This window comes from Coloeus monedula, assembly GCF_965178545.1.
Source record: "Coloeus monedula genome assembly, chromosome: 6".
Lineage (NCBI taxonomy): Eukaryota > Metazoa > Chordata > Aves > Passeriformes > Corvidae > Coloeus > Coloeus monedula.
This window is the reverse complement of record NC_138786.1, coordinates 19,738,118-19,753,527: the sequence shown is the minus strand read 5'-3', so window position 1 is coordinate 19,753,527 and position 15,410 is coordinate 19,738,118. Positions and strand designations below refer to the sequence as shown.

The 15,410-nt window shown below is 40.0% G+C and overlaps 1 protein-coding gene across 2 annotated transcripts in view; it reads right to left on the bottom strand.

The window, feature by feature from the left end:
* The window catches only part of LRP5 (LDL receptor related protein 5), a 136,409-nt gene that overhangs the window by 78,315 nt on the left and 42,684 nt on the right, over positions 1-15,410 (bottom strand). For both annotated transcript variants that reach the window (XM_082283112.1, XM_082283111.1), the window contains exons 3-5: positions 10,568-10,765; positions 6,804-7,000; positions 4,986-5,117 (exon numbers count right to left, since the gene is read on the bottom strand). In XM_082283112.1, coding sequence (XP_082139238.1) covers positions 4,986-5,117; positions 6,804-7,000; positions 10,568-10,765 — 527 coding nt within the window. The remainder of the gene's footprint in view (positions 1-4,985; positions 5,118-6,803; positions 7,001-10,567; positions 10,766-15,410) is intronic.

Sequence of the window (15,410 nt, the reverse complement as noted above, 5' to 3'; positions counted from 1 at the left end):
AAGCATGGCACAGATAGCATCAGCTCACAAATCTGTCCACAGTACATGGGCATTTGCTTTTTCTGAGTTCAGTAATAATACCAGGGTAAGCAGCAGCTAAAATACCATTAGAATATGGTTGCTTTTGCAGCCAAATTCTTTGTCTTCTGCTATGACAGAGGATCATTTATGTTTTTACAGCCCTTCCTGGAGACAGTTTTGCTTAGTCTACTTAGAATCATAGAATTTCTCAAATTGTAAAGGACTATTGAGGCCAACTCTCTGTTCTTTGCAGGACCACCTAAAACTAAACCCTATGACCAAGAACAGTGTCCAGACACCCCCTGGCTTAGATCTGTACTGAGCCAATGCCTAGTGTATTAAAGGAACCTACTTTAGTTGGTACTGCCCTTACTTCCCAGCATCCCTCCTTTGTGCAAGCTTTAAAACATCAGAAGCATTTCTCCAAAACTATGGCAAACTTGGATGTCACATTTGTCATGTACTCCTTGCATGGCATGCAAATACATCTATATCTCAACCACCCTTATGCCTTTTTACCAAGAGGTCTCTCACATTGCTTTCAGACACAAGAAAGGGAACAGAATCATGACCTTTCCCAACACAAATGGAAAGACAATAAATCAGAGTAAAATTAAATCTCCAAGAGATTCCAGTGTCACAGAAAGGCTTGGCTTGTTTTGGTTTGTGTTTCTATGTGGAAGCAAGTAAAAAAAGGTTCCTCTTAATAGAGACCTAAATTTGGTTAGAGAGGAATTTAGATATGTAAAATGGATCAAGAGTTAATGATACCCAGGCCATATGAAATTGCTGCAATGAATTTGCATAATGAGTAAAATTCTGTAGCATTTACTGAAATATTTTATCTATATACTGCAGCAAGCACTACACATTTAATGAGAAGCAAAACAAAATCCTGAAAAATATTTATTTTAAAACTAGGGGTATCCAGGTTCCAGAAGCTGCATGGATCTGGACTAGTTCTGACATTGTGCAGCTCTGTGTCCTTGCTGAAGTTAAAAATATAGAATAAAAAAGAACATTAGCTGAAGTCCCAGTTTATCCTACTTATTACAGCTGCACAGCCATTGAGCCAAGCTAGTAGAGACTTGGGAGAGCAAGGTACTGAATATTAAAAATATTTTGCAGGCATCAGCCGTGGATAATAGGTTCTAAAATGCTATCCAATTAATTTTAGTTCATATACAATTGACTAACTTGATACTGTGATATCAGAAAATTATGTGCAATGACAGTAAGAACCTTTGGGAAGGCAACACGGACAGGCAGAGGGAATTTAGGAAGTCAGAGCGACTGCTTACAGGAAATATATCCACTTAGAAAAAAGATGAGGCTTTTAACATTCCTTTAGAAGGCCTGCAGTGATAGCTGTATGCCAGCAACACTGAATGCAGCAGAAAGAAATTATATATGTTCCAGAAACATAAGAGAAACATGTTGCTGAATGCTGTTTACAAAAACCAGCTCAGTCTTGGAAGGATGTAGACACATAGCTGCTGTACAAGAGCCTGGGATCAGGGTTTAATCACAGTTAGCTGGCAAGATACACAAAAAACATCTAGAGCTGCCTGAATGTGATTAAACTGAACCACATGGTCAAGTCACAGAAGGAAGGAAAAAGCAGGGAGAGTCATCCAATATTTTGAGACTGCAGCTTTGCCCAGCAAAGCAAAACAAACCTGCTCCACGAAAGCAGAACAGGGTGCAAAGATTGGGCTCCATTTCATCTGGAAACATTCACTTCAAGTGGTACAAATTATACCAAAGGTGCACCAGAGCTGGAGTGAGAAACAGATAATTCATGTCATTCACTGCACACTGTGGAAAGCAAGAAGAATGAGGAAGGTGAATCTGCTCATAAGAGGTGACAGGTATCACTTGAAGACTCTACTCTGCGAGGGTTAAAATTGGAGATGAGACAGTAGCCATTAATACATCTGTCTTTCTCACAACACTTCAACCTACTATTGGCCCAACAACAGAACTCACTAAATCCTAGGACAGGAACCCCAGGACAGGAGAAGGAACAGCTTCTTGAAAGGAGACATTGTGCATGAACAGAGGATTCGTGAATCAAAATAATTCTGTTCATAAAGAAAGTAAATGTGAACCTTAAACAATGAAAGAAAGAAAGAAAAACTTCAGGATAGTCCTAAATCAGCAAAATTACTATAAGAAGATCCCCAAGCTTGTGAAACTTCCACCCTTTTGCTCTGCTTTCAGCTGGCCTATTTGCTGGTACAATTATACATCCCTTCTAAGTGACTGCAACCAAAGTTTGGTTCCTTTCTCAAATATTCATGCAATTCCTCAAGTTAGCTTAGGAAAGGCTTTCAAACAAACAAACAAAACAAACAAAAAACCCAAACAAAACACAAATCAAGAAAACTATCTGGTCTAAGAATTGAAGATCCATTTAGAGACATGAAATTTCACTAGTCAGTTATTCTTCAAAGTTACATACAAGGTGTTACCAGTTACTACTGAGTAGGCCACTCTCCACAGGCACAATTAGAATCATCAGACTCTGATGGGCTTTACAAACTGTGACTTCATTACCTTCGGTGCCAGCAAGATTAGGTTCAGATATCTCTCTAAAATAATGTATTTGACACATGCAACAAGACACCATTGGTCCAGTGCAACCTCCTAAGTAATTTCAAAGACCAGAGCTTGAATGTTCACTTCGTTAAGAGTACATGGTCAGGAGCAGCTGACTTACTTTCCAAACTTATAACCCCTTTGCTTGTTGATATGGGAACTTCAAGGAAGTGCAGAACATTTTCAAGCCAATAGAGGAAAACAGACTTAGCACCATGGGTCTGCAAAACAATACATTTACCTTCACAAAACAAGTACACATTCCCAGAGAAGAACATATACTTGATGTGAGTTGCTATCCATCTATCTGATATCCATTATTAGTGATAGATATTTACTGTAAAGCTAATTTTTTTTTTTTTTTTATTCGGGGCAAGTCTTTAGAATCAGAGAGAAAGCAAGAATGAATCAACACCAAAAGCTAAAACTACAGGAAAACGAGCTATTGTTTTTAAACAGGCACAATACTTAGGGTTCCAGCATATCAACAGTTAGTTTAGTCGAAGTATAAAATTCCAGAGTTTCATTACACACAGATGTAACTCAGCAAGGCAAATACTGGCACAGGCTGTCCTTGAATTCATATTTTTTGTTAATTACCTAGGCCCTTTACCACTTGTAAAGAGCTATGGAGTGCTCTCACCCGAACATTATCAACGTATGTATTCTTCAATATTCAAGAGAGCTGAAATCACCTAAGAGCCCCACGGCTTTTCTTCTCAAGAATTCTTTCCAACAGATATATACAGTAACATTATACAGTTATATTTGCACCAGTAAACTCCCCATGTGGACAGGGATTTTGAGAACAGAATGCTTTTTACTTCTACAGATAAACCCGCAGCAGCTTTTGTGTAATTCATTTAACAGCCTGAAGGCAAAGAAGCTCATATGCCCAAGTCACTCTGTACTTTTGCACCTCTGCCCAAGCCAACAGGGAACAAAATGAAGAGGTGGTCAACACCCTTGAATCCCGCTACAACATCACTACAAAGGGCTCGTGTGGAGAACAAAAAGTCAGTTCCTTGCAACCAAGGAGTTAATAGTAAGATGGGAAAGAGAAGCACATGGATGTTGGCATAAGGCAGACAGGGCAACAAAAGATGTGGAGCTTGGGAAAGAAATAATCCATAAATTGAACCAAAAAGCCACATTCTTATGCAAAACCAGATTTCCTGTTCTCATCCCACTTTTCTGCCCTCCTTTGACAGAAAACCCTTGGCAGATTGTCTGGCCTGACAATGGAAAGGTGAAAGCACAGTATAAGCAGTTGCTCCTGCTTGTGCTATCTGCCAAAATGCCAAAAGCAGGCTGACCTTCATTCCCACTGGCAGAAACATGAGGTCAATATGAACGTCTAAAACGGTTGTCCCGAGCATTCAGAGAGGTTTTTTTTAAAGCTGTGAAAGGGAAGCTTTCCAAAGCTGGAAGGAGGAAAGGGAAAAGTCTCTCAGCAGCTGCAAAACTACCTTATAAGCCTTTCAATTACAGCAGGATGAGCTAATAAAGCCGGCCCTTAAACCCTGGAGATTCAGTGTTTAAATTGTGCTTCTAGTTCATAAATGAAAGGCATCCCTTATGCTTGCTCTAGTACCCAGAGGAATCAAGCCACATCAGAAAATGATTATACTATTTGACTAGCCTCGAAAATGCACTGGAGATAGGCAGCAGAGTCAGCAGAACACTCTCCAAATCCTTGCTTCCTAGTGTTCTACCACAGTGTTAGCTGCCTGCTTTTGTAAGATGCGTCTTTAAAAGAGACTTCCCAGTCAATGGAAAAACCAAGCTTTCAAAGGACACCACAAGGCTCATTCAACCTGTGGATACAAAACGTGGATCTAGTTACACTTTCTAATTACAGCATATACTCTAGCTGTTATTCCCTCAACAGCTTTTTATTGGTGATACACAACCCTCTCCTACTGCTCAGCGACATGGACAACTCACCTAGAACAGTATTTTCTCAGTTATCTCAACAACTCAGCCACCACTACTTTATCCTTAACCTCTTCTGCACAATGAATGGGAGGGAGCAGAAGTTTGGCCACTGTCCAAACGGAAAGATGTCCTACATTGAGTTACTTTTAATAAAATCCTTCAGCAGTGGGTTCCACATACTACTTCATTCCTACAGGGAACTGGCAACACTAAATACAGACAAAATTCTCCGATTTCTACTACAATGGATTACTTTAGCTCATAAAAATCACCCACTTTGGTAGCTTGATGGGAGGTTTGGATGCAAAATGACATTTCAGAGTATCAGGCATCTCCTCTCCACTCACTTCTTCAAGGATCAGCTCTGAAGCAGTGAACCCAAATGACGCCAACACTGTGACTGTAGAGAAAAGCCAAGTTCCTACCTGCTTTGCACGTCCTGCCATCGTCTTCCAGCTGCACACCAGTGGGACAGGCACAGCTGTAGAAGGGGTCCCTTGGAGACAGCAGGCACAGATGGGAGCAACCACCATTGTTTTCTTCACATGGAGTGTGAACTTCAAGAAACAAAAGAGATTTATTCTAATTTTTCTAGAAGCCCTAAAGCCCTGTTATCTCCATGAGGAAGAAATTATAGTTCCCAAATGACTGGCATAAGCTTTAGTGCTAAAAGACAGAGGAATCACAATATAAAATGCTTGATTCCCCCCCCTCCCCAGTATCTAACTCCAGGGGCACCTAAATTGAGATGTACGCAACTGATGGGACAACCAGTTCTATAAAAGAAAAGAAAACGTAACAATTTGTACAATTCCTCCATTACAGTAGTGTTGCATGTACAGGACAGGGATGGACATAGGACAACTGAACACTCCTTTCTCCTTTAGATGGGAAAAAAATGGCAGCAAGACATAAAACCGTATTAATAAGTAATTATGCATAAATATTGCCACTTATAAAAAATATTTGCAACTTTTGCAAGATTTCTGCAAAACTATAGTTTGAATCATCACCTGAACTACTTTCATATGAAAGCACAAAATGTCTGGCTAATTTGACATATTACTTCCACTGACACTCACAGAGCAAAAAAAAATGGTGAGGAAGGAATCCAAGCCTGATCTTAATGAAGTCAATGGCATCTGAGCTATTTTCAGCATATGCTCTTTCCCTATGTGCTGTATTTTCTTTGTGACTGACTCAGAAATACTATGACCCAAGGCTGGGACATTCCTGGAGCTAAAAGCAATGACAGGAATTCAGCACAGACACACTCTTATCTGGAGCTGTGAGATAGACCAGGGTGCTGTGCATATCCAGCAACCTCAGTGAAAACTTGCACATGTTCCATCCCCAAGATGATCTCCAAAATCCTGTTGCTTACTTTCAGGCCTGTTTACTCACCTCTTATAAACTTCATTGGAATAACAAATGTTATCTTTAGGGAAGCAGATTTTACAGTTGGCATAAATAAAGAAGCCAGTCCAAACAGCAAGAGTACTTCCTCTAGACACGAGTTGATTCTTCCCAGAGCTACTCAATTATATACATTTCTACAACACTGCTTTTAAGTCCCATTCTCACAATCCTAAAAAACCCCAAGTCCTAGACCAACTGCCACATGATAACACATGCACATACAAAATATATGCAGCTCTACGCGATTCTGAATACTCTACATGTGCCTTCCTTTGACGCAGCACCATAGGACATAAAGAAAAATAGAGGCACGTGTGTGTTCATATAAAAGCTCAAAACTAAATCCCTTCCATACTAAGATATTCACAAACGATTTGATACGTATTGAAGATAACCATGATCAAGTCTGGACTGCAAAAATTGCACTTACAAGTACAACGTGAACATTATATATTTCATGGCAATTCTACTTATTTTAAAAAAGGTTATCATAAGCATTTCTTACAGTTGTCTTTAAAGTAATGGCATTAAAAAGATGTCAGGTGAGTTGGTACCGTTCTTGTTCAAATATTCCAAACCAAAAGAATTCACTGAAGTACGGCACTGGATTTTGCTACCAAATGGGACAGTGAGTGAGCTTACACCAATTCAGGCAGGAATATTCAAAAGAACATACAGGATTCAAGCACTTCTACCTTTAGCAACCAATCCCTTGACAAGCATGCAAAACCTTGAAACTGCACACGACTCATTTTTCTGACTAAGGTTTCCCCTGACAGATAAGTAGCAGTCATGCAGAGGGTTTGAGGGAAAGCAGGACATACAGTACGGCTGCCGGTCCGGACTCAGGACCTGGATGTCCATGGGCGAGTACAGGGCAGACAAGATCTCTCTCCTTTTCTCTCCCGTCCTTTTGTTACAGGCGTGGATGGAGCGCGTCTGCCAGTCCGTCCAGTACAGAGTGTCCCCAGACAACGTCAGAGCAAAGGGATGAGTAAGGCTACCTTCAACAACTTTTTGCCTTTTTGGGAGAAAGAGTAAGGATTAAAAAGGGATTGCTTCCACTTGTTACCGCACATTAAAAAACCTGGCTTTGTAAAAACTCATAGAGGAACTGTCATCTTTCAACAAATTCATGGGACCAAGAGATTCACCTGCTGATAAAAGTGGCAATCAGACTGAAAAAACGTAAAATAAGGTTTTATCCCTTCATAGCATAAGGACACAAATATATTGGGTTTCAGAGCATCAAAGTATCTGATTCGGGCTCTACACTGACCCCTGAAGTTCCTTAACTTCAGGAGCTGTGCAAATACTCAAACACAAGTGACTTTTCAAGGAAACTTAGGTCCAAAGAGTGCTCCTCTGATTAAAGTATTATATGACATCTTTGCCCAGAACTTCAGTTGCACTCATTCTTCTAGCAGAAAAAAGAAGAAATGACCTATGAGTCTCATTAAACAACCCCTCTTAACTTTGTCTGCAGCAGAAACAAGTATTTTTCAGATTAATTTTTAATGTAGAGCAAAGGTCAGTTGTACTTTTCCTAAAACTAAATATTTATAATTAATACAAATCAGAAACATTTCAGGTTCTTTTCAATGACATATAGCCACACTTCCGAGAATTAGCTGAACTGAAAGCCACAAAACACATGACACTTCTAACATGTTTTCACAGGTTCCCAAAATTTATACCTGTTGCAATAAATGTATATCATTTCGATTCAGTAGTTTTGAAGATATTTATTAAGTTGGAGGACAGATGCCTGACAATTCCTTGGTCAAAACACTAGGTACTCAGTTTCCACAAAATTCATGCATTTTAGGTATACACAAAGGTATGCATACACCTTTCAAATCAGCATTATGACACAGCAAACCATTATTCAAAATTTTTCATCATACAACTTTGAGATAGCTGAAGTCTCAGTGCCATCCTGAAGGAAAAGGAGGAACTTAATTTTCTTATACCTATATTCAATCTGCATTCTTTTTTTTTTTTTTTCCACTGAAGATATTCAAGGAAAAACAAAAAACAGTTAAAATTTGGCAGGGAAAGAATTCTCTTTCATTTTGAGCAGCATAGGTACTTATTTGCATTTTCCAGGGTGGGGGGGAATAAGTACCCCCAAAATTCTTGATATATATTCAGACATGGACAAGTTTAAAACAGACTGACACATGCAAATGAGCTCTGGCATATACATGAGAAAACAAAATGATTAATAATCTTTCTCTTCCAGAGATAAAATTGAAACTGTTCTAAAAATTCTGTCTTTCTAATTACCACTACTTCTCTTACCATAAAACACAACAGAACAAGTACAAATACTAATTTCACTTTCTCTTTCCACTCTCACCACTGCTCTTTCTCCTTAACTAATAACAGCAGTGGCTGTGTCCTAATATCATAACAGCTGTTTTCCACTATGTATTGCCCCTATTTCCATCATTCTTAGATATCAAGTCTCCCTTTCTTCTGTAATTACATCCCTTGAAATAGTTCCAGAAAATGTGGTTGCAAATTGAAGCTTGCTAAAAGGCAGATTGCTTCAGTACCATTAATCCACCACACAAAACGCAAATTTCCTTTTTATTTGAATTTTGAGGTAATCCTGAATGGATTCTGGGATGGGAGGGGTGGAAGCATTTGAAACATCACAGATTTCTTTATTGTCATGTATGAGTGAAACTTGTTTGCTCCATGTTTAAGGAGCAGAAGCAACTTCTGAAGTTACCATCTAGTCTGAACTCTTACTGAAGGTCCACCCTGACACCAGAATCTAGGAGTCCCAACTTCACAGACTTCTGTTTCAACACTGATCAGGGGAATGGAAAAGGGAATAAATAAAAAGTTCATTTAAAAGGAATTATGATTAATATCAATCTACATGGCATTTTATGAATATACTTAACACTTCAGGAGTTATTACATTGGACAATACCTGAAAGTTCACATTCAGTTAGACATCAGGAACTTCCAGAAAGTACATTGTACAGGAATATTCTGACCTCAAGCATGCATTTACATGCTCTAGCAGCTGAGTAAAATATGCAAGAGTGAGCCAATTTTTTTCTTAATGCAAAATACATTATTTTTTCCTAAAACACTGTTTGATTTATGGTTCAACAGAAATCTGTTTGGGAGGCGGGGCATTGATCTATCACAGAGTAATTTGACAGATTGCTGGAATTAGTGTATTCAAAGGCTTTCTCCCTTTCAGGTGGCCCTTCTCTACCTTAAAATGAGCAGAACAGATTTTACTTGCCCATTATAACCTCAAGGTTTACACACACATGTAAGTAAAGTCTACACAGGTAGTATGTGCATGAAAACTGCAGAAACGACCTGGAAATCTCACCCTGTGCCACTCGTCCCCAGATCAGACAAACACATTCCTGTTGTATTATATGAAAATCTTTCTTTCTGTCTACAAACCTGCAGCCAGACTTTGAGCTGCCACTGCTTTCTGCAAAGGCCTTTTCCCTTGTCGACACTTTGGACTGTCAGTCACTACTTGTCACTTACTACAATGCCCCCATTATCCAGCTCTTACACAGTGCTCTCAAAGGAACTTCAGGGTGTTTTATAAAGCATGTCAATATTGCTATTGGTCTTTTATGACTGTGAAAATCAGGCATAGAGTGCTTCTCAGTAAAAAAACATAAAATTGAAAAACACCATGGAAAATGGGGGGGTTTTTTTGGGAAGGCATATTATTCTATTACACAGAAATGTGTAAAATAGAACTCCTCCAACTTTTCACCAAGGCAAAACAATTTTACTGACACAGGCATTTAAAATGTTATGAAATCATGAAAATTAAAATGTCATTTAAAACTACCTGAAGACCAAAGCCAGACACCAAGGCAGAGATTACTCTGGCAGGACATTTTACTGCATATGATACTCACCCTTCAGGACCAACACAGCCTTCCCATTGAACACTGCACACAATTGAAGATGCAATCTCGAATGCCTGTCTGCCCTGCCTGAAGTGTCACTTCTCCATGTCTACAAAAGCCAAAACTCAACAGCACACTTGGAAAGGAGCCACCAAACAGAATTTCCATACTGCACTTTCCAGCAAGCTTTAGGAAAATCTGCTTCCTAACTGCCTGTTGTCTGAATCAACCTGAATTTGGTTAATTAATAGGCATGACATAAAGGACATCTTTGGATGGGGCCACAGACAAGTGTCTCTCAATGTGTATTTCCTGTTGGTAAAAAAAAATATTAACACTACTGTAAAATCCCAATCACTAGTTAAATGTTATATTGCCTAGGGTCAAAAATAAGCATCTCCAACTATTTTCAAGAAAAGTAAGAGCCTAAAAATGAAAAATCCTGCCGTACAAGAAGGCTGTGAATAGTCTATGTGAAATACTGATACAAATAGTCTTAAAACCAGTTTTATAGTATGTGAGGCTATTTTTTGCAAGGTTGTTAAGAACTGCATTTAAAAAACCCATAAGATATTTGCATTATTCTAGACTACTGGGGAAAAAAAAAAAAGCCTCATTTCAAAATGAACACAGAAAGTGAGGAATAACTTACACCTTATTATAGACAAAAGGAAACTTACCTAAAGGAACCATCCAGATTTGCCCTATGAATGAAACTCAGTTTTGCGTCAGCCCAGTAAAGTTTCTGCTCGTCGAGATCTATCGTGAGTCCATTTGGCCAATAAATATCAGAATCAACAATTATCTTCCGCATGCTGCTGTCCATCCCTGCCCGTTCTATTCGGGGTGTTTCACCCCAGTCAGTCCAGTACATGTACCTGAAAGAGACATACACAAATTAAGCCACAAGACACGCTGGGATAGCAGCTCTTTGCAAAGCCTGTAGTGGTACAAACATACAGCAGTGTACAGACACCAGTGTTTACTCCCAAAACTTTAGCATACTTATTAAAGCAAATCAAACCCCAGGCCCACAGGGCACAAAAGAAGTCCTTCATTAAATCATCTCACAAGTTTTGCCTCTGCATAATGTATTTACCATTCTTTTCCAATGCTGGGCAGTATGTGATTGTCATAAGCATTTACAACTGAGTACCATCCTTGTGTGGCCAGTTATTATAGTTAATATCCTAAATCACATTCTGAAGCAACTAATTACCTATCCAAGCAGGCAATGGCCACAGCTTAACATCCTTTTGCAAATCTAGAGAGAAAAAAATGAATAAAATCCAGTGTCCTGAAATTTGCTTCTGTCAGTAAATAAATCATGACTCCATGAAGACTTAGAAAGACATTAAATTTTTGGATGTGTTTCCCCATTCTCATCCATGTCCCAGTTTCCCTGTCACTCCACCTATAGGCAATTCAAGTAGCCAGAACAGACATTAACAGCATGCATCAACTGGAAAGGACCAGGTCAAAGTGTAGCAAATCACACAACATTTGCATGAAAAGCTGAGACTGTGCAGTTACAAGAGAAATGGTCTGGTTGGAAGAGGACAGCCAGTCCACAGCTGGTAAACATTGCCCAGCATCACAGACCCAGCTTGCAAGTTCCACATGCAAACACAACACAGCCAATTCCTAGCACAGCTGCCCCAGGCCAGTCAGAGAAATGATACTGTTTTCCCAGTGCCTTCACAGCCATTTGGGGCATGGGTCTATATCAGGAAGCCTTTGCCCTGAGTAAGGCCTCAAAGAAAACCAGGTATCTGTGCACTGGACCCATCACCTCCCCAGGTTCCCCAAGGTGTATTAGATCAACAGGAGCATCAGATGGGCATCAGCTGGGCAAGCACACTGAGCTGCATCAAAGCTGAGTCCTCCTAGCACTGGAGCTCCAGAAAAGCATGGTAAAGAGACATCTATTCAGTTTTGCACAATGCTTAGCCAGATGTTTCAAAACCTGGATTATCCCAGACCCTCAGCTCCCCTGAAGAAGACAGCACTCGCTATGCAATCACAGTAGAAACCACGAAGGAAGTAAATGAGTGTGGACTGTGAAAACACACTTATACACAAAAGCTTCGTGCTTTATTTTATGAAAGAGAATGCTGTTCACTTCAGGGATGATGTGGGGACTACATTTGTAATTGTTGTCATGTTTCTCTGCAGGGCAGTCTCCCTTCGCTGCCCAAGATCCTCCTACAAACTGCAGAGGTTTGCTTTACCTGCAGCTGCTTTACCTGCAGCTGGAACCATCATTTCAGCCAAGGAGGAACAGGCAACTCTACAGTTATCCCCAGCAAGTGTCCCTCACAACACAACCTTAAAATGCTCTGATCTCTAGGTACATCCTACACCCCAATTTTAAGCAGATCTAAAGTGCTGTTCCAGGGGCCTGTGTTCCCAGAGGCAGTTCCAGGGCAGTCACAGCACCTACTTAGACCACTCTGATCATAGCAGCATCTATATTCATGAGCAGTTTACCCCACTGAAGAGGGGAATATAGATAACCATAGAGATAGAGAGAGAGACAGACAGAAATTGCTCACTTGTATCACAACACACACACACCTGAGTGTGAGGGTAAAACAAGTTTTCTAGTTGAAATAAAAAAGCTTCCATGCAGGTGAGTCTTCAGGTTTCTGAGAGAGCTCACATTAGAGTGGCTGAGGCAGAATCATGTCCCCAGATGCCTTCCCAAAGCTTCCTCAGCTCCAGCAACCAGGATAGATTGACTGCTCCTGAAGAAGCAGCAGCAGTAGCTGAGAGCTGCCCCAGTTCACAGGACAACCTATGAATGTAAATTGCCACTCATTTTGGTTTTCCTTAACAAGTCAGGCTGTAATTTGTGGCAACTCAGACTGTGTAGGGAAGCAGCTATTGACAAACAACTAAAGACAGAGAAAAGCAGGCAAAAAAAAAAAAACTGTCTGCACAACCAGTTGCTGAATCACACTGTGACACTGATATGGCCAAATACTCATTTTTGGTCAGGTCAAATCAGTTCTTTGATCCAGCTCATCTGCACTAGCTTGCACCACCTGCATCCAACTCTACACAAATAAAGACAGACAAAAGATGGACTGTTGAATGAAGAAAAACATGGCTATTAGAAGTGACTTTGGGCCATATAATGTGGCCATTGAAATGTATAAGTGCAGACTAAAAAGGAGCTTAGACCAAAATGAAAAATCCCATTTAAGTTACCTAAAAGAAAAAACAATGGAGACAAAACCAGCTAAGTCCTATTAAACCTTTAAAGCAGGTTAAAAGGAAGAACAAACATCCCCTAAATTATCATGGAACAAAATTCCTCTCCTCAAACCTCCCATTAAAATTGCAGCCTGCACTGAAGCTCAATGCATTCAGATGAAGGGGAAAAAAATATAAATTTGTAAACCAAAGGGCCCTCATGGCTTTTCTATAATATTAAAGGAGCTCCAGGTAAAGAGCCCTTTTCCCAAAAAAACCTGTTGTTAAATTTCATAGGTGATGTGTATTTACTCATGGCCTCACAGAGACTTCTGTACAAAAGTAGTACTTTCAAATTCACACACAAATTTGTCACAGGAAAATTACATCTCTACATTTCAGCTCATTACCAGGCACTAAGCTCAATATTATTCAAAGGTTTAACACTACGTGGTATTAGCAAAGTAACTGCACCAAAAATGAAGGGTTAGCAGGATGAAGATGCACTTAGACAACATGGAGAACACTCTAAATGCAGCAGCCTTCTTTCAAAGCACTTCTCTCTCAGCTGGACTTTTTTAAAGCAACATATCCTGTCACCACCTTGTCCTGACTACAGGGTGTCTCTGCCACCTCGCAAGTATCATAAAGCTGATCTTCTTGGTGAACTTTTCAGAGTGTCCTGAGTCTCTGCATTAACCAAACACCTAAAGAGGTAAAAGTTTCCTTCCCTCTGTGTGCTCCACAGAATCCCCGTGGCCCATCATGGGAGTGCGTGCCAAGCCATGGAAAGGAAAATACAATTTTTGCCCCCATTTAACCCCCTCTCCTTTCCAAAGAGGTTTCCATCCTTTCATCAGGCAGCAGGTGCTGAACTGCCATGAATTCTAGAAAATTTGCTCTGGTTTGGGGATCTCTCAGCACACCAAGACTGTGAATGGGGAGTCTGGAAATCAATGTACGAAGAGATCAGCTGCTCCTGCAGCAGGACTGCTCTTCTCTGGTCTAAGTGAGCCCATTTAAAACCATACCACTGCCAAATGCAGCACTTCTTCTCTGGTGCCCACCCTTGGTGCTGATGTTAGCATTCTACAAGGAAACAAAATTAAAAAACCCAAAACCTTTCAGTTACCTTAGCAAATGATTTGCCTGAGCAATGTTCCCCCAGCAGTGGTGCTTAAACAGAGGAGGCAAATACAGGCAGCAACCAGCCAGCTGAAGCCGCCTGTGAAACTTGCCCAGAGAAAGAGGCATTTCTCATCAACTCCCCCTAGGCAAGTCTCAGTCTCTCACCTTTGACTCTGCAATTAGCTAGGGCAGTCCTTCTCATCCCTCTTCTTCCACCCTTCTCTAGCCTAACATCTAGGCTCTTTTGACATTTTTTTGGCAGCACAAGGCACAACACAGCACTGGACATGAGATTGTAACAGGTCATAAAATGTCATGTTTTAACTGCAATGCCTGAGAGGGATTTTCAAGAATGCATAGTGTCAAGTCCTCCTGGCTTTTTTGCCCTCTTCTATTTTGAGTGACAAAGCTAGCTCAAACCAAGTTAAAAATACAGTGTCCTGGCTGAAACACAGAGTCACCTGAAGACAGAAATTTTTTTGCAGAAGTTATAAATCCTAGAGAAAAGAAACATCCGTGGTTATTATGGAAAGAATGGCACAAGCTTAGCTAAACCAGCACTGCAAACTTAACTGGAACAGTAACAAGAGAAAATTTTGGGGCAAGGGGAAAGCTTCCTTGATATGATTTGTGATGAAGAGAAAAACAAAGGCTAACTACCCATGAAATAACCCATAGATCTTGTTAAAAATATTAGTCTCCTGTCAAAATTTCTGAAATCTGCTTGCACTAGCTGGTTCATCAGAGAAAGAGCAATACAGGAAAAAACAGTGGAGAAATTAAAGATTTTAATAATGTCCTGACGTCACCATTATGCTTCACGGCTTGCATCTTCCAAATGCCTCCAGTATACAGGATCAATTCTTACACAAAAAACAGACACTCTTGATTGGAGCTTTAAGGACAGGGGGAGAACATGGCAAAAAGCTCCAAGTGGCTTCTCAGAGAAAGAAATCAGTCTGCATGTCTTAACAGTTTATCAGTTTATATGAAGGAACTGATTTGATTAATCCTGATTTAAATTAACTGTAATTCAGGAGCCTGGAGTGATAACTGACATATCATTTCTGTAGATGGAAATAAAAAAGGGCTCTCCTAAATTTATTTTTTAAAGAATGCTCAAGAGTCCACATCTCTTATTGGCCTCAACAAAAAAATATGCACTTTCAAACAGTCAAGACATCACCAGTGTTTCTG